The sequence below is a fragment of the Hyla sarda genome, chromosome 4 (genome assembly GCF_029499605.1).
Source record: "Hyla sarda isolate aHylSar1 chromosome 4, aHylSar1.hap1, whole genome shotgun sequence".
NCBI classification, from domain to species: domain Eukaryota; kingdom Metazoa; phylum Chordata; class Amphibia; order Anura; family Hylidae; genus Hyla; species Hyla sarda.
Genome location: NC_079192.1, coordinates 243,563,626 through 243,584,023, shown reverse-complemented (window position 1 = coordinate 243,584,023; position 20,398 = coordinate 243,563,626). Strand labels below are relative to the sequence as shown.

Below are 20,398 nucleotides of genomic sequence, written 5' to 3'. Positions count from 1 at the left end.
TGTTCATGGTACTAGATATATCACTAACACTAGATAGATACTGTGTTAGTAATGCAGGAGCCTGTCCAGACTTTGTGCTGCCTGTGGTTCAGGCAGAAGAACTCTGCTGATAAACTCCTTTTAACATTTGAAGTTTTAAATCATGTCCTCCCTTTCTCCTCTTTTCTCTACGCCAGAATAATAATTGTCTGACCACTGAGACCCCCGCTATCTCCTGTACAGGACACGTCACAACCCCTGTACAAAGAGACGGCCAAAGCGCCCCCTCCACATATCTCTATGGGAGAGCCGAAGATAGACCCAACTCTAAAACTGTAGGAAATTAAGCCCAGCCTCCTTTTTTTGAAAAAACAATTAGTGGGCCAAATAAAAATGGTCTAATTGTAAGACAGTGTAAACTTAGATTAGACATTCTAAGGCTAAGTTTCCAGACAGTTCTTGAAATACTGCCACTGCAGTTTTTGAGCCAAAGTCAGAAGTGGGTCCATAAGGAAGGAGAAGTGTAAGTCCTTTCTATATATATATATATATATATATATATATATATATATATATATATATATATATATATGTCCTATTCCTTATGAATACACTTCTGGCTTTGGCTCAAAAACTGCAGTGGCAGTATTCCAAAAACTGCCAGGAAAAAAACCAAGTGGAAACTTAGCCTAACAATACTACCAAGTGAAATCTATCCCAGACTATTACTGGACTGAGCATTTTCCTCTTTCTGCAAATTTACAGTGAGCAGTAATGCACAGAGTAGTGTGTGTATTGCCACAAACTACAGTACTGTACTTACAGAAATAGGGAGTCTTAGAAAAGACAGGAGTCCCTGCTCCTGTATGTACTTTCTGTGATGCTCTATGAGGAGTGCAGTTGCCATGCAAACAGATTATGTGCTGCCAGAGTGTTCAATAGCAGCTTTATCTGTATGGTTTTTAATGCATGCCTCTGCTTGGAATAGTATGTAGAATGCTTTATTCCATGTAGGTAATACATTTAAACCCCAAGATATACCAACTGAATTAATGCCAAAACTACACTTGATACAATGGCACACATTCTTCCTATCAATTTATATATTTTTGTGTGAATTTTATTATTGCTGCATTTATTTAACATAAACATTATTGGGTTTTTAGATCATTGTCACATACACTGTTGAGCAGAATGTTGAAATCAGCTTGTTTTGAAGAAAGTTGTTTGCACAAGTGACATAGCTCATATGAAATGGTATGCATCGATTAAAAGTAATTGTGTGAATGTCATTGTGTTGGAGTAACTTGATGCTTAAATTAGGGTGATGAAGTAATCAATCTGTGGAACATAAAAGTATTATGATCTATGGACTACTACTACTTCCTGTGTTCTTAAAGTGTGTTCCACCATTAGTAAACTTGAATGCACGTGCACAGTTACTTTTCACATAAAAAGTACGTATTGTATAGTTTTTTTTATTCCATAACAAAACAACCTGCTTCGTTTATTTTAAATGGCAAATGCCTGGTTGGGTGGTAATTAAAGCAGATCACATTCAGGCCATGTTTCCACACAGGATTTTTATAAAAATTTTTGAAAAACTGCCACTGAAATTTTTGAGCCAATGTCAAATGTGAATCCAGTAGGAAGGAGAAGTATACGTTCTTCCTTTATATTTCCATTCCTATTAAATTTACTTCTGGCTTTGGTTTTCCTAAAAACATCAGAAAAAAAACCTGTGCAAAAACCTATTGTGGTAAAACTTATTTATTAAGAAAAAAGTGGTCTGGGCTTAGCTGGAGATGTGCAGCCTCCAGAAGCCATACAGATTAAAGGGGTATTCCCAACATCAAAAGTTAAACCCAATTTATAGGATAGGGATAATAAGCTGATTGGTGAGTGTCCTACTGCTGGAACCTGACTGATCACAAGAATGAAGGAAAATTGTCCCCCGAATGAATAGCAACCCCCCCCTCAAAATACTTGTTATCCTCTATCCTGTTGACAGTATAATATATGATATTAAGATAACCACTTAATCTTTACAATGTATGACAGAAATTGGGGTAAATTATAGCTGAAATCTATGCTACTTGGTAGCTGGAAGGGTTTTCAGTTGTAATGCTGGTCTATGACTTTGTTACAAGAAACAAATATTTACCTGTCATAAATTAGATAAGGCATAGTTTATGCATTTAAAAAAACATGCTGTCCCTTTGTACAACTTTTTACAGCATTGAGGTGGAGAGGAAAGGTAATATGGAACATGCATAATGAATGCAAATACTAGGTATTAGTTGAGAAAAGAGGATGACAGGGCTATTAAAATGTTATGTTATATTTTTTCTCACTGATCAAGGGAAGTGGGACACATTTTGATTCCCCTGCCTTGGGCACCAAGAGAGCTTGTCTCAACCTACCATTATTGTTTCTAAAAATATTAAGTCACTGCATGTCTCAGTTTGGTACCACAGCTGTAATAATGTTGCTTTGCTTACATGCCTATGTATGTTCTGTTATAAGATTGCTTTCTTTACATGCCTATATATTTGCTCTAGACAGTACATCTCAGTGGCCTACTTCCAATGGAGGCAGGCCACACAACTCCTGTGGGGCCCATGACTCGTTAGGTACCCCTAGCCCCTGCAGCTTTCAGTTGTATCTGCACAGTCAAGACACATATTCAGCTATGGTGGAGCAGTAAACCACCTCTGTTCCACCTCTAGCATTGATAGGCATACAAATGATTGTGACACCTGGGGGATTCCCCTTCCTGGTACAGGCTGCACAATGCAGGAAGGTGATTCAGAGCTCAGTATATTACTCAGTGGTAAGACAAAGACTGGCACACTACTGTGGGGATCGTAAAATTAGTCATATTACTGTGTAGGGGCTCAAAGGGGACATAATGTTGTCTGGGGGCACAGAAGGGAAATAATACTGTGGGGGTACACAAAGGAAACATATCCCTGAGTGGGAGCACAATAGAGGACATACTACTGTGTATCTAGTTGAAGGGCACAATAAGTGAAATAATGTACCAAGGGGGACATTATTACCATTTGAGGAATTATAGGCAGGGAAAAGGTGGGAATGATGCTGCAAAGGTGAGAAGCCTAAGATGTTTGTCTGGTAGGTTCTGCATTGACAAGTCATGATGTCACCTGAAGTCATTGGTGTAACTATACTGAAATCACTTATTTGGTCTGAAGGGCGCATATTTACAACTGGTATCTACTACTATATGGTCACGGTGTGGGGGGTAATATCAGTCTACCTACTCTAGCAATGCCTGTCCAAATTCTACTCTGGAGCACAGGAATCACTGGTTATGGCGCTGGTAAACATACTGGGCACTTAAAATTCTTCTTAATGCATTCCTACACTGAGCGTGTTTTAATTAAAAATTAGTACAAAATCGCATTTTAGGTCAGCCTTCATTTAAAGGAAGAGTGGCTATAGATGTTACTGAGTGCTGGGTCTTGGCTAATAAAAAGAAAATGTATCCCAAATGAGAAAGCTGTCAATTTAAACACTGAAAAGAATTATAAGTCTTTGTCAAGATGGAAATCCAACATGGAGTATGGTAAAAGATGTTGGTTGTTCCCAGTCAGCTATGTGTAAAAGGGAAGATTATAAAGAAAACATATGGGTAAACCAAAGCCTTAGGACAGTAAACTCAAAGCAATATGTAACAAGGGGCATGGCTGGGACGTCACGACCCCCGCACCCAGCGTTTGGAACAAAATGTTCTGAACACTGGGGCAGTGGAGTATGCCTCTAAGTAATGAATAACCAATCTGCATTGGACGAAAAAATATGATGCTCAAACATTTGTCTGGTGCTATTCTAATGAAACATAAAAATGACAATCACTCAATCACTATCTGGGTTATAGAATTACATGCCAGGTAAAATACCAGGGGAGATGGCGTTCAGCACCCAAACAGTCAATGCACAGTTGAGCATTAAAATTTTTGGTCACATTTTCTATTGTCTTAGCTAGAAAGGATTGGTGATGATGATGAAGTCATTTTATTATTAGTAATAATAATCATCATAATCTTAATAATAATGTATCTTGCCACAGACCAAGTATTAATGCTGTTTTCAGGAAAGTCATATAAGTTCAGTGACATGGACAGTCTGGATCTCAATCCAATTAAAATTTATGTAAAGAGTAGCAAATAGGGTGGGCACTGAACTACACTTATGGAGCACTGTGCAGACTGCTGATTAATTCCGGCAGGTGGTATGAGCAGGGTGTTATGGATATACTGCACAAATAGTGCAGTGCTCTTTTCATTGAAGTAGGACAAATGCAGGTCTGTGATAAAGTGAAAGGCACTCACGGTTCGTAGTTCTGTGCAGATTTCTTTATTTTCAAGTGCTTAAAGGGGTATTGCACTGCAAAACATTTTATTTTAAATTAACTAGTGCCAGAAAGTTAAACAGATTTGTAAATTACTTCTAGTAAAAAAAATCTTAATCCTTCCAGTACTTATCAGCTGCTGTATACTACAGAGGAAGTAATTTTCTTTTTTAATTTCCTTTCTGTCTGACCACAGTGCTCTCTGCTGACACCTCTTTCCATATTAGGAACTGTCCAGAGCAGGAGAGGTTTGCTATGGGGATTTGCTTCTTCTCTGGACAGTTCCTAAAATAGACAGAGAGACAGTCAGCAGAGAGCACTGTGGTCAGGCAGAAAGGAAATACAAAAAAAAAGAACTTCCTGTGGAGCATATAGCAGCTGATAAGTACTGGATGGATTAAGATTTTTTAATAGAAGTAATTTACAAATCTGTTTAACTTTCTGGCACCAGTTGATTTAAAAGAAAGAAAATGTTTTCCAGTGGAGTACCCCTTTAAATCAATAGCGGGATGCCAGAGCAGGGTCAGGTTTGAACCATGGCTCAAACCTGACCCTGCTCTGGCATCCTGCTATTGATTTAAGCACTTGAAAAGAAATAAATTTGCACAGAACTACGAACCGTGAGTGCCTTTCACTTTATCTATCACAAACCTGCAAGTAAAATTTATTGTGAAAATTTAAAAAAGATCAACAACAAGGCTAGTCCCCTCCTTGAGAAAATCAGAACTCGATGTAGAATGTTGTTTATCCTAAAGGTATGTTTAGATGAAGGTCTTTTTATAGAAAAAAATCTGAAGATCTGCAGCAGGAGTCCAAAACATACCCCTGGATTTTGAATGTGACTTTTCATGTTATATGGATGCAGATTAGGTCTATTCAATAGGGCTTACCGGTATAGGCTACACAACATAGTTGTGGGCACAATCCACATCGAGAAGGGACTTGTCACTACGTTTTGTGCCTTTATGCAGATTTACATTATGCAGGAATTTGCATCCCATTGTTTTCAAGCCCATTCTTAAAGGTGTTTTCCAGGCAAAAACTTTTTTTTATATATCAACTGGCTCCGGAAAGTTAAACAGATTTGTAAATTACTTCTATTAAAAAATCTTAATCCTTCCAATAGTTATTAGCTTCTGAAGTTTTCTGTCTAACTGCTCAATCATGATGTCACATCCCGGGAGCTGTGCATGATGGGAGAATATCCCCATAGGAGCTGCACAGCTCCTGGGACGTGAGTCATCAGAAAGCAGTTAGACAGAAAACAGCAACTCAACTTCAGAAGCTAATAACTATTGGAAGGATTAAGATTTTTTAATAGAAGTAATTTACAAATCTGTTTAACTTTCCGGAGCCAGTTTATATATATATATATATATATATATTTATATATATATATATATATATATATATATATATATATATATATATATAAAAAAGTTTTGGCCTGGAATACCCCTTTAATGAATTCATACTGTCTTAAAAACCTATGGAGGGTCTACAAGGTACTTATTATGTTTTTGAAGATTATTTCATATTTTTTTTTAACATTTCCATAATTTTTTTTCTTCTACTTCATCTGACAAAACCTATTTTATGAATTGAAATAAATTGCTTTCATTTGTGTGAGGTGTGTTTCATGAAGCCAGGATGTTTTTGCTATTACACAAACACCGATATGCGCTCTACTATATATTAATGAAATGGCAGACGTCACCAAGGATTATCTGTGACCATTTTATGAGCACCCACCCTGCAGCCTTTGCTGCTATATGGTCATAGAATTCCATCCTTATCCCATATTTTACAATCTTTTATATATATGTACATATTGAAAAGGGGAACAACAGAAAAATTGCATGCTACAAACGACATGCATAGAAAGATAATGGTAAGGTTATTGAGTCTGCATTCACCTTTCTTCTGTATTGATTTATGCTTTTACATAAGAACAAATATGTATTTGATACCTTTTAATGGTTAACTGAAATAGATGATGACACAAGGCAGTTTGGACTCCTCTTCAGACATGGTATTGCATGTACTATAAAGTAATGTTTGTACCATCATTTTAAAATATAAACCTTTAAAAATGATCCTAAATGTGGGTGCATTTCTTTTTACATGTCAGAATATCCATGACTTTGTAACTGTTTTTGTTAACATTATCAATAGAATCAATTACTGCCTATTTCAGAATTTTATCATGACTTTAAAACACCTCAAATTTGTTCCCTTTCAGTTGGACCAAGCCTATCCTGAAGAAAGGATACAGGCAACGATTGGAATTGTCAGACATTTATCAAATTCCTACTGGAGACTCTGCAGATAATCTGTCTGAACGACTTGAAAGGTACCTTGATGAGCAAAGATTTGTCATTCAATTCTTATCCCAAAATCAAGCCAGCATGTTGCCTATTTAGTAATTTGATAATCATGTATTACAGTTGATAAGTGAATAGTTGGATGTTTATTTCTCCTGTGATGTAACTAGGATAAACCATCAAAGGCAATAATCCATTCTACAATGACAGTTCATGTCATTATGGGATAATGTATTATTAATGTTAATTAAAAAATATTGGCCATAACGGAGGAACAACTACACAAAATAGTGACACAAAGGCCCTTTTTTTTTACTAAGAGTGGAGTGTAGGTTTCTTTGTGGGTTTTAATTCCCTACAGTTTATTTTCCACGGTATTTACTAAGATTTCCCTACATTTTCCACTTTCCCTACACTTTGCTTTTTTTACACATGCTCTGATCTGTCTGGTTTTCCTCAGCTCAAATCCACCACATTTTATGTGGAAACCTTAGTAAATATGTTGGGTTTTTGTGAAAATGTCGGGAACATGCCCCTTTTTGGAGACCACGCCCCCTTTTCCGGGCGGCCACGCCACTCTTTTTCAGGTTTTCTTAGCAAAATGTAGAGTTAGTGTTTTTTTTTCAATTCTGGCGCAAATTCTGGCGCAGACAGAATTTCTGGCGCAATGCGACAGAATCTGGCGCACAACCCGACAAAACATGTTGGGTTTGCAATAGTAAATGAGGGACAATGTTTGCAAAAAAAATTCACATTACATATGACTGTGTGCCAAGACTGATTATAATCCATATTTATTACAATATGAGGATAATTTATATTCCATATGGCATGTTTCCTTATGGAATTTAAAGATTCAGTTTGGCAGCCCCACCTACCTGTACCTAAATCCACCTAGTTATAATATGAACAGAGAAACAGAATTTAGGCTGTGACAGATCCATTATGTAATGTATAGCGTAGTTGAGCGATGACCCTTCTGATTTATCATAGGGTCCATTGGGTACTATTTTGACATGAAGAATAGTGCTGCATGCTGCTGTATAGTATACTTCCTGTCAAATATTATGACATCTACAGAAAAGTCCCCAGATGGAGTCTTAAATAGGAAAGGTGGTCTCTCTGGGGGGAAAAAAAATGGCAGTAAGCTGTACTTACCACATACATGTTTATTATAGCATGACAATCGACTTCTACCCCCCGTTCATTACTTATAAGGTGTTGTAGTTTCATCTGAATATCAAGGCCATCCGTATGAGGAGCAGGAACCCTGATTATGTGTGCTGTGTTCCGTATGGTAGCTGTAGCGTGGGGCATGGCCACACTCAGGAGATCCTGCATGCCCACTAATACAGTCACCACACGGAACACAGACCATATTATAGTCAAGGTTCATAGGGGACTATAAAGCCTTATAAGGCTGGGTTCACACTACGATTTGTAACTACGGTTCCGGTATACGGCTGGAAGGAGGGGGGGGGGCGGGGCTTAATCGCAGCGCCCGCACTCAGCCGTATTCGGGAACCATATTTAATGCATGTCTATGAGCCGACCGGAATGAACCGCAGCCTCCGGTCGGCTGCTTTTTCGTCCGTATGCGGTTTCCCGACCGTAGGCAAAAACGCGGTCAACCACGTGCAGTCGGGAAACCGCATACGGCCGAAAATGCAGCCGACCGGAGGCTGCGGTTCACTCCGGTCGGCTCATAGACATGCATTAAATACGGTTCCCGAATACGGCTGAGTGCGGGCGCCACGATTAATCCCCGCCCCCTCCTCCCAGCCGTATACGGGAACCATAGTTACAAATCGTAGTGTGAACCCAGCCTAACTCAGGAACAGGGGGGCTGTTCCTGAGCCCCCGCCCCCCCCCCCCCCCTAACTATGTACAGGTCACTGCCACTGATTTTTTTTATGACCATAGGTCCTCTTTAATGCACATGTGGACAGGGCCTAAGTGAGAGGACTTTTAGAACAACTGGACAGGTCAGGAGGTCCACAGCAGCTTGTGTCTAAGCCAGTGCTTCTCAAGTGTGGTCCTCAAGACCTCCCAACAGGTCATGTTTTTATAATTTCCTAAGTCTTTCACAGGTGATATAATTCTGGTCAGTGAATCAGGCATCACCACAGTTATATCACCTGTGAAAGACTAAGGAAACCCTGAAAACAGGACCTGTTGGGGGGGGGGGGGGGGGGGGGGGGGAGTTGGGTCTTGAGGACCGTGCTTGAGAAACACTCATTAACAACACTTATTGTCTTGTAAATATGCTAGCCAGGCCAGCACACCTCCAGACCATCTGCTTTGACTACAGAGGAACAGATGGACCCCTCCCAGGGGCCCCTGAATATTTTCTCTAAATTTTGTACAAAATTGTGCCAAAAATGTTTTTGCTGCATCCCGAAGGTCTAAAAATATTTGCATGTAACTGTAGGGTAGGCCCCAGTGTCAATTTTACTTTACCCCTAGGAACCCCAGTATGATATTGACAGCAATCATCAGTTTTATTACAGAGTGGCCCCTGCAGAGATTCGGGCAGATAGTTGCTGCATGTAGCAATCAGCTAGTTTGTGAGAGTAATAGAAGTGCTCTGGTTCCCAGTCAGTGTAATAAAACATGTTTTCATGTTAGGGATCAGCATTGAGTTGCACCATTGTAGCACAGAGATCAGGAAGAGGAGAATATTCAGTACTGCATATCATGCTAAACTAAACAGCCTGTGCAATTGCTGAAGAAGCGAGCCTGTAGACTGCCACTGAGGGGCCAAGCTTTGCTGTGAGCAGGACTAGGAATAAGAAGTTCTATTATGTCAGTGCCACATACCACAAGACACCTCCAGAGGTTTTGTGGGGTCCTCGTCTCGATGGGTCAGAGCTGTTTTTGGCAGTGCTAAGGAGAACCTACACAATAGATGGGTGGTTTTGTTGTTCTGACTGATAGGTAGATAGATAAACTAAATATAGGCTTGTTGAACTATGACCGTTTGAGAAGAGATAACCCGAGTACCTCAAGAAAATGACATGAACATGGCAATAACATGTTAACTGCAGGTTTCATTATTGGCGTCTCTGCCAGCAATATCAAAATGGTGTCACCCGGTGCGGTAGAAAATGGTGTCACCCCATACCTTCCCCCCCCCCCCCCCTCAGTAAGTTTTTAGCCTGTTGTGACAGACACCACTGTTGTAGCGCATTGTGAGAAATTCCAGTATAATAATCAGATATACCAGTTGCCACAGAATAGGAAAGTGTTAAAGAAGTTTTCACCATTTAAATATACAGCTCCCAGAATTACTTAAAGGGGTACTCCACTGGAAAACATTTACTTTTATATCAACTGGTGCCAGAAAGTTAAACAGATTTTTAAATTACTTCTATTTAAAATGTTTATCCTTACAGTACTTATCAGCTGTTGTATTCTCCACAGGAAGTTGTGTAGTTCTTTCCAGTCTGTCCACAGTGCTCTGTCTGTCCATGTTAGGAACTGTCCAGAGCAGGATAGGTTTGCTATGGGGATTTGCTCCTACTATGGACAGTTCTTGACATGGACAGAGGTGTCAGCACAGAGCACTGTGGTCAGACAGAAAATAAATTAAAAAAGAAAAGAACTTCCTGTGAATCACTTATACAGCAGCTAATAAGTACTGGAAGGATTACGATTTTTAAGTAGAAGTAATTTATAAATCTGTTTAACTTTGTAGCACCAGTTGATTAAAAAAATGTTTTCCAGTAGAGTACCCCTTTATGCAGTGGTAAGGTTATGCTGGGAGTTGTAGTTTCACTCATCATAACTGTAGAACTGACAAGTGACTACAGCTCTGATAGGACATAGAGAGGAGAATGTACAATGATATCAGTGACTAGAGATGAGCGAATTTACAGTAAATTCGATTCGTCACAAACTTCTCGGCTCGGCAGTTGATGATTTTCCTGCATAAATGAGTTCAGCCTTCAGGTGCTCCGGTGGGCTGGAAAAGGTGGATACAGTCCTAAGAGAGAGTCTCCTAGGACTGTAGCCACCTTTTCCAGCCCACGGGAGCACCTGAAAGCTGAATTAATTTATGCAGGATAAGTCATCAACTGCCGAGCCGAGAAGTTCGTGACGAATTGAATTCACTGTAAATTCGCTCATCTCTATCAGTGACTACCGGTGACGTCTTCTCTATAGTATTTCCTTATCTAATTCAGATGGTACATACCGCCTGGTCCAGCTAAAACTTCTCTCTGCAGAATGTGACGCCCAGACGTCTCCTCACTATGTCAGCGCATTCTCATCCTCTATATGAAAACAAGTATTATTATAAACCTGCCAGACACTGTATCCTCTAAATATAATACTACTATACACTACACTCTTTGATTATAAACCTTCCATACACCATACCCACTGAATATAATACTACCACACACTGTACATTCTGAATATAATACCAACACACACTGTACACTCTGAATATAAATCTGCCACATACTGTACCCCTGAATGTAATACCGCCACACACTGTACCCTCTAAATATAATACTACTATACACTACACTCTTTGATTATAAACCTTCCATACACCGTACCCACTGAATATAATACTACCACACACTGTACATTCTGAATATAATCCCAACACATACTGTACACTCTGAATATTAATCTGCCACATACTGTACCCTCTGAATATAAATCTGGTGGTGTTGCTAGTGGATGATGGGGGTGCTAGTACTGGGGGGGGTGTTGCTGGAGGATGATGAGGGTGCTACTGGCCATCCCCCCTGGCAGTATCACCCCCATCATCCATCGGCAGCATCATCCTCCTGGCAGGAGCACCCCCATCATCCACCATCAGGATCTGCTGATGGAGTTGCTGCTGCTGGAGGGGTTTGCTGGTGGATGATGAGGGTGCTACTGCCAGGGGGGGAGCATTAGGTAGGCAGCAGTTCCGCCACTTGAAGGGGTAGTCCAGTGGTGAACCCAGTGGTGAACAACTTATCCCCTATCCTAAGGATAGGGGATAAGTTTGAGATCGCGGGGGGGTCCGACCGCTGGGGCCCCCTGCGATCTCCTGTACGGAGCCCCGACAGCCCGCGGGAAGGGAGCATGTCGACCTCCGCACGAAGCGGCGGCCGACACGCCCCCTCAATACAACTCTATGGCAGAGCCGAAGCGCTGCCTTCGGCAATCTCCGGCTCTCCCATAGAGATGTATTGAGGGGGCGTGTCGGCCACCGCTTCGTGCGGAGGTCGACACCCGCTATCTGGCCCGAGAGCCTGGCCCCCGTACAGAGAGATTGCAGGGGGCCCCGGTGGTCGGACCCCCCGTGATCTCAAACTTATCCCCTATCCTTAGGATAGGGGATACGTTTTTCACCACTGGACTACCCCTTTAGGGTACGTTCACAAGGGCGGATTTTTTTAGCGGGTTTTCCGCTGCGTATTTGTAAATGGGCGGGCTCTTCTCGGCTGTCCGCAGCAGATTTTCCGCGGCGGAATTTACGCTGCGGAAATTCCGCCACAATCCCTACTGACTCCAATGGGGCTTGTGGCGGATTTTCCGCAGTGTACATTCCGCCACAGAAAATCTGCTGCGGACAGCCGAGAACAACCCGCCCACTTTCAAATACGCAGCGGAAAACCCGCAAAAAAATCAGCGCGTGTGAACGTACCCTTAAGGTAGGTAGCAGTTTCCCCACATTAGGTAGGTATCAGTTTCCCCACATTAGGTAGCATAGATTCCCCACATTTGGTACCAGTTACCCCACAGTAGGTAGTAATTTCCCCACATTAGGTAGCACAGATTCCCCACATTAGGTAGCACAGATTCCACACATTAGGTAGCACAGATCCCCCACATTAGGTAGCAGTTTCCCCACATTAGGTAGCACAGATTCCCCACATTAGGTAGCAGTTTCCCCACATTAGGTAGCATAGATTACCCACATTTGGTAATAGTTTCCCCCCATTAGGCCGCAGGTTCCCTTGCATGTTCCCCACAATAGGTCAAAGTCTCCCCACATTAGATCGCTGGTTCAAACAAACCCCTCCTCCCCCCACACAAAAAAACACTCACACACAACACAGAGACACACACAGATAGATAGAGAGAGAGGCACACACACACAGTCAGAGAGACACACTCACAGACAGAGACACACACACACAGACAGAGTCACACGCAGTCACACACACACAGTCACACACAGACAGAGTCACACACAGACAGAGAGCCACACAGACAGAGAGCCACATACAGACAGAGATAGCGACAGACACACACACACACACACAAACACACACACACACAGATACACGCTCACAGACAGAGAGAGAGACACACACACACAGACAGAGAGTCACACAGACAGAGTCACACACAGTCACACACACAGTCAGAGAGTCACACACACACAGAGAGTCACTGTCACACACACACACAGACAGAGAGAGAGACACACAAACAGAGATCGAGTGAGACAGACACACACTCACTTACCCATCCAGCGAAGCGCTCCTTCTCTCCGGACGCTCTGCGAGTGACGTCACTCACGTTCTCCTGCGCGGCCCTGCGGAGTGACGTCGGGCCGGCGCAACAGAAGACGTGGGGGCGCAGGCCGGTTCACTGTGCAGGTGACGGGGGGGGGGGGTTCTACTAGTACGGAGACTAGTGAGACAGCGCGAGTGGGTGGGGGGGGAGGAGGGTGGTTGCTATTACAGAGACAGCGCAAGTAAGGACCGGGGGCGTACTTGGTGTCACCCCATCAGGATGGTGTCACCCGGTGCGGGCCGCACCCCCTGCACCCCGGTCGCAACACCACTGGGATAAACGTTATTCACAGACTGTAACAACACTTTTTCAGTCTTCTACCTGGACATGCTATATTTTGGTCTTCAACCCACTGCCTCTTCTGCAATAGATAAGCTGATCTTGCACCTCACTCCACTGACACTCAAAACCTGTGCAGATGAAAAGTTGCCCTTTGCAACCAATCGTATTGCTTCTTTCATTTTTGAAAAGGCCTCTGAGAAATGAAAGAAGCAATCTGATTGGTTGCTATGGGCGACCTAACAAGTCCAGGCCTATTTAAAATTGCATAACAATTGCAGGTCAGGGAATCTCAGACCCCAATATAACAATGCCAATAAACATATTAACCCCATGGTCCTCATGGGCCAACACTGATAATGGTACTTTCTCTCCCTATTAACTGAAGCAAAGCTGTGCCAGCCACTGAAAGCCACTGTGCCAGGGCATGGTGGTGCCTCTGAATATAGTGAAGGGTGAGAATTTGAAAACATATAACCATCATATAACACAATATGACAATTATATAACATAACAGGCACATATAGGCACATGCAAAGTATACTTATATAACATCATCTTTAAAGTCATGATTAGCTTCTTACTACCCGAGCACATCCTCAGGCAATCAGACTGGAACAGCAAATAGAACAGATTTATTTGGCGGGATGTTTTACCCCCTTACATTTATAATAATGACTCCTCATGGATGTGCATATATTTTTGCTGGAATACATACGTATGTTTTTTTGGTATTTACCCTTTTCCTTTATATTTAACCAAAGGCACTTACTGAGAGTTTCTAGGAATGCTGCTGTCTGTGTCACTCACTATACATAGCACTGTTTCACACTGAGAAATTAAGTCACAAGAATGTAAGAAAAGTTTAGATTTTACTAATTTCTGCACTGATAGATAAGATGTTATTCTGTCAACAAGTCAGCTTTGTCTGCATTGTTACCAGTTAGAATAGTCTGCCTTTGTTTTCATCTTGCTGAGTACTGGATGAACTCCAAAAACTTTATTTGCCTATTTTACATTGGTCTTAAGATCCCTGGCAGTTTTTTTTATACATTGAACGTGACCTTTACATGAATTAACTCCCTGCCATGTGATATATAGTTAGGTACCTAAAACTGTCAAGTGCATGAATGAGCTGTCCCTGTACTTATGTGTTCGTGATCATGAAGAATGGATCCTTTTGGTATTCTAAAGCTTTGTTTTTATTACCATCTTTACTTGACCTTACAAAGTTTCCCTGGAAATACCTGGAAATAAGGAGGAATGTTACAAGTGTAAACGCTACATTTGATGGATAATCAAATTCTCTGTTTTTTCTTTCAGAGAATGGGACAGGGAATTGGCAACATCAAAGACAAATCCCAAATTAATCAATGCACTCAAGCGATGTTTTTTCTGGAAATTTCTTTTCTATGGTATCCTACTATATCTTGGGGTAAGAATTCATTTTAAACATGACTAACAATTTTACTTTATAATAACAACCTGCTGACATATTTTGTCTCTTTAAAATGTCTCTTTATTTGGCAGCAATTCTTGGTTATCCATTTTTTTTTTTAGTAATTGTTGAGAGTATACAGTATATTGTTTTAAAATATATTCTTGTTAATATGAAGTTACAATTATCCTTTTGAGAGCTTTTACAATGGCCATCTGAAGTATGCATCAGATTCCCTTATGTACTGTATATCTTTGATGGATGCACTATCCCCGATACGCTCCCAGTATAAAAAAAATGAATACCATAATTTTTTTATTTTTTTTGCTACTTCTGTATAAAATAGCACAGTTTTCTGGACTGTGAATAGGGACTTATTGATACTTTTGACATATGCTTCTGGAGCTTTCTCTGTTCACAGAGTGTATCTAAATGGTAATTTTAAGGCCCCAAATTTTGCCTATTTTTCACGCAAAATTGTTTTTTGCAGGTTTATTTCACTTTATTTGCATTTTTTTAAAATTAGGCTGCTATGCAATTTAGCACTTCATTGGGAGGGGCTACAATTTTTGGGCCTTGAGCAGACTCAAAAACATGCAATTTTCTGGACATAAATTATCCTAAACAAGTCCATTGCACTTCATTTTACAGTTGTTATAATTATGGACCTAAATAAAAGCTAAATGTGAACTGCCAATTGTTTTCTTATTGAATTTAAAGTGTATCTACAATGTTTACCAGCATCGTGCATATTTTTTATAAATTAGATTGGCACCTAATTTGCGGCTTATAGCTGTGCAATAGGAGCCAAAGCCTCCCAATCCATCTCCATAGCACCCTCACCAATTACAGACCCGGTGTACGGCATTGGGCCTTGTACTGGAGGTGGGGGCTATGGATAGGTAGAGTGTAACTTTTTCTCCTAATGTATAGTTTTATACAGCAGTGAGAACACACTGTTCAGGCATTTAGGTACCGAGTTTAAAATAAATGTAATTTGGAAACATTGACACAGTACTTATTAGATAAAAAATATATGTATATTGGAGGTATGCTTTAAAGCAATTCAAAGGGAAGAACTGCAATTTTGTTGGACATGTTTTATGGTGCTAAATTAAGCACTAAAAAAGTACATAGTGAACATAGGCTTACTGTGTTTCCACTGGAATTACTGGGTAGCATATCAGTGAAGCAGCATGGTAGATAGAGCACTGAGGGCCAGTCCTGTAAAATGATGTCTTATGTTGTGCTTTGAGTAATTTGTTTAACAATGAATAGTTCATTCAATATGTTGGTATACATTTTACTGTGTGCAATAATACAGTTATGGTAATTTTAGTTACCATAAAATAGAAGCAGAAAATATATTTTACTCTGCCTAAAAGCATAAAATGTTTATCTAAGTCCACTTTGTATTATTTAAAGCCACCTTGAATGTCTTGAAGTGATATTACCATGATCGCATGGTCTTACCAACTAGCCATCCCACTGATCAGCATCTGGGCCTGAGCTTCTGACCTATTTCTATTTTTGTAAGATTAAAACAGGTTCAAATTCACTTCTGACACAGTTTACATTGCACAGTATGGGTATGCAAAAAAAGCTTTGATATCCTCAACTTAAAATCATTACAAGTAACCTTTATTTTTCATATATTTATTTCAAACCAACCTATTAATGCATTGGTGGAAGTTTGGGCCTCAGTTGGTCAAGTAGGGCAAGAGAGTAATATTTATAGCCTAAATTTAAAGGGGTATTCCGGGCAAAATTTTAAATCCCCTATCCAAAGAATAGGGGATAAGATGTCTGATCGTGGGGGGCCCGCTGCTGAGAGCCCCCGTGATCTCCCTGCAGCAGCCGCATTCTACGCGGGTGCTAAATCTCCAGTTTTGCAAACCTCCGGGTTTCTGGGACTGGGGACGTGATGTCACACCATGCCCCCTCCATTCATGTCTATGGGAGGGGGCATGGCGGCCCCTCCCATAGACGTGAATGGAGGGGGCGTGACGTCACGTCCCCAGTCCTGGAAATCCGGAGGTTTACGAAACTGGAGATTCAGCACCAGCACCAGGGCAAAGGTGTTTTTCTGTCCCTTATACTCTCTTCTTGACCTGGCTTGTCTCTTAACCCCTGTAGCCTGCAATGACCTGCTGACTATTCATCCTCTTGAGAAAAGTTTGCCTGCTCCAACTTCTGCCTATCTGACTACACTGCTTACATCCTGGAACTGTACTTGGGTTTATCAGTTGTTGCTAACAAGGACTACTCCGATGGCAACAACCTGGGGATTCACTGCAGCAAAGTTTAGCTCCCTTAATAGGAACTTAAAAATCCAGCATTCAGTCATTAATTTAGCCCTACATTAACCAGTATTGCAGTTATATGCAAAAAATTTTTTTTTTAAATGGATGTGCATGGATATTGAGATTGAGAGCGGGCCTAGAGAACTATGTTGTGAAGAATGCTGCATTCAACACTGGCTACACTCATTGCTACCTATTTTTTGAGTAAAAGTGGTTGAGAAATGGAATTGACACGCATACAGAACATATTTCAGGATTAGAAGATGACTGTCAAGACTCAGGCAACACTCAAGCACGCAACCATTGACCTGTTAAGTATTAGAGTACTGTACCCTATAAAATATAGATAATAAAGACGGCAGTATTTTACATGTAGTAGCAATGGGCATACTCCATTATCCTAGAGGAAGGCATCATGCAACTCAATTATGTGTGTCACTGGGGAAGTTGTGTACTGGCCACCATCCAGCTCATCTTTTCATAAATGAAAGTCATTAAGTAAAACTGGGCAGTAGCACAAGAAGGAGAAGATGAAAGCCAGAGACTAGATAGAAATGAGAGTATTGTCTACAACCTGATCCACAACTGTCAGGACACTTGTTGTCCATTCTGATCCAGGAGTAAAAAACTGCCTTCCCTTCTTGGCAGGTTCCTATGCCGTTTATTAGGAAAACAATTCCCTACGTTATGTTAAGTGATTTTGTGAATATCATCCAATGTGGTTTATTGTCAATGCTAATCATACCCTTTATATCAATTTTATTTTTCTCAGGAAGTCACCAAAGCTGTTCAACCACTTCTTCTTGGAAGAATCATAGCCTCTTATGATGAAAGTAATACACTGGAGCGGTCCATAGCTTACTATCTAGCAGTAGGCTTGTCTCTACTCTTTGCTGTCAGAATGCTGCTTCTACATCCTGCCATATTCGGACTACATCGTATTGGAATGCAAATGAGGATAGCAATGTTCAGTTTAATTTATAAAAAAGTAAGTATCTATTATTTTCCAACCAGTGTCTTTTATATATTGTATATAGGTATATTTGCATATGCCTTACCTTGTTTAGAAAAAAAAAAAAAAAAGATTTTTATTGTATATTTTTCTTAATACAGACATTAAAACTATCAAGCAAAGTTTTAGATAAAATAAGCACTGGACAGCTTGTAAGTCTTCTCTCAAACAACCTAAACAAATTTGATGAGGTAAGCTATCACATTCTGTCTATTTATTTAGTAATATGTAAATATTATGTGCATCTTATGCATATCTTTCTTATCTTCCAAAGCATATTACTATCCTATTTTCAGATTTATTTACTAATACATATAACTGTTACATATGAAAGTATTCTGTCAGATAAAAATAAACAAATTTAGTAAAAAAATTCTTCAGACCAGCAGTGCCAGCGTTAGATTAGGTGACTCCTCATGTAAACTTTTAATTTTTAACGTACACATATGTAGTAGCTATGTGATTTCTGTCAAGCCTAGGTCACTAGCAGTTATATTACAGTCCGATATATAGTTCACAACAATAGAAGTAAGACAACTTTATGAAATGAAATGCAAGAAAATAGTGGCATAGAGGCAAATTACAGTGCATGTTTCGTATTTCTTTCTTTTTTTTTTTTTATCACGGTCTTCTAGCTCTTCTTCGAGATATTCTTTGGTTTCATACACGTTTGAGATCTTGTTACAGATTTCAATAATATTCTAAGGCAGTAATTGCAACCAGTGGCTCAGGAGCTACATGTGGATGCTAATGCCCTTTTATATATATATATATATATATATATATATATATATATATATATTTCACTATAGGAGACCTACGTAATGGCCATACGTACTGGCTATTTGCATTATTGCATACATATCCTAATCAAATAATGCTAAATTGAATGGTAAAATATCTTGTTCTCCACATTTACTACACCACTACTTCTTTTTTTAGATGAATGGGGCTTCAAGGTACAAAAGGGTAGAAAAATGCTTTCTGATTTTTTTTTTTTTTCAGATTCAGAATCCTCACTTTGTAGTCTTTATTTCCTCAGATCACAACACCTGATAGCAATGTTCCTCTAGCTTATTTGACTGGCATACTGGAGACATTACATTTTGTGAAGAGATCTTGGTCAAGATTATATCCTGATGATTCTTGCTATGCAAGTAATTCTGGGAAAAGGACCAGTTCTCCACAGTTTCTTTCAAATGGTGTACATTGATTCAGGGTTTTTGTGTTTGACAATCCTTACTTAAGATGTCCCCAAGCAGAGCACTTCTCTTGGTTTTCTAGATCATATATTATTAATTACAGTTCTTTAAAGGCATACCTACACTTTTAGGTGACTTTTCAGGTTAAGCGTTTATGTGTGTGTACATAAGGATTAGCACTATTTCTGTTATATATTATACATGTTATTTATGGAATTTGTACCCAATTTCTCATCTGCACGCATTTATTTATAATTTCAGTTGTCCCTGAGCTAAAAGGGAGAACTTAGTATCTATGTTGTCTCACATACACTGCAGACACGCAGAAGAGAGGATCTTGTTGCCCTATATATCTATAGTATACCCCAAGAAGCAGCAGCAGCAGGAGGGCATTATAGAGCAGTTTAAAACAGTGTTACTGTAAATTAAGCACTGAGGTGAGATACAACACTAACTTCAAGCTGCCACTCTGTCTCTGTGTCTTGCTCCAGCAAGGAAGTCCTTACATATAACAGTCAGAAATAGCTGCTAAAAGCTGTAAATCCATTTATACATGGTAAGCAGGTGTTTCTTCAGGGTTTTGTACAGTATGCACAGTGTACCTTAGATCCAAAAGGGAGCCACCCTCACCTGGTGTCCAAAGAAGCAGCTAGTTCTAGCACAGGTAAAAAGCAGTACAGTACCTGTATAAATGAGTTTTACTAGTGAAATGTCCCCCCTGCTTTCAAGTAACAATGGTCCAGGAAAGACTATAATATGTTGAACATATTGGGGAGTATTTATCAAAGGATTTGTGTCTTTTATTGCATATGTTTTGTGCATTTTTTGGGCGCAAAGTTTGGGGCATTCTCTCCACTGCCATTTTGTAAACTTGCTAGGATTTTGATCGTCCTGTTTATGATTTTTGCAGTGGTCAGTAATTTATCATTTGTGCCAATTGTATTTTGGTGCTAATTTG

The 20,398-nt window shown here is 40.1% G+C and overlaps 1 protein-coding gene across 2 annotated transcripts in view; it reads left to right on the top strand.

Moving 5' to 3' along the window:
- Positions 1-20,398, top strand: part of CFTR (CF transmembrane conductance regulator) — a 285,066-nt gene that overhangs the window by 21,043 nt on the left and 243,625 nt on the right. The window contains exons 2-5 of one of the 2 annotated variants that reach the window (XM_056573841.1): positions 6,597-6,707; positions 14,809-14,920; positions 17,999-18,214; positions 18,340-18,429. In XM_056573841.1, coding sequence (XP_056429816.1) covers positions 6,597-6,707; positions 14,809-14,920; positions 17,999-18,214; positions 18,340-18,429 — 529 coding nt within the window. Of the gene's footprint in view, positions 1-6,596; positions 6,708-14,532; positions 14,669-14,808; positions 14,921-17,998; positions 18,215-18,339; positions 18,430-20,398 lie in introns of those variants that run through there. The other variant, XM_056573842.1, reaches the window with a different exon arrangement.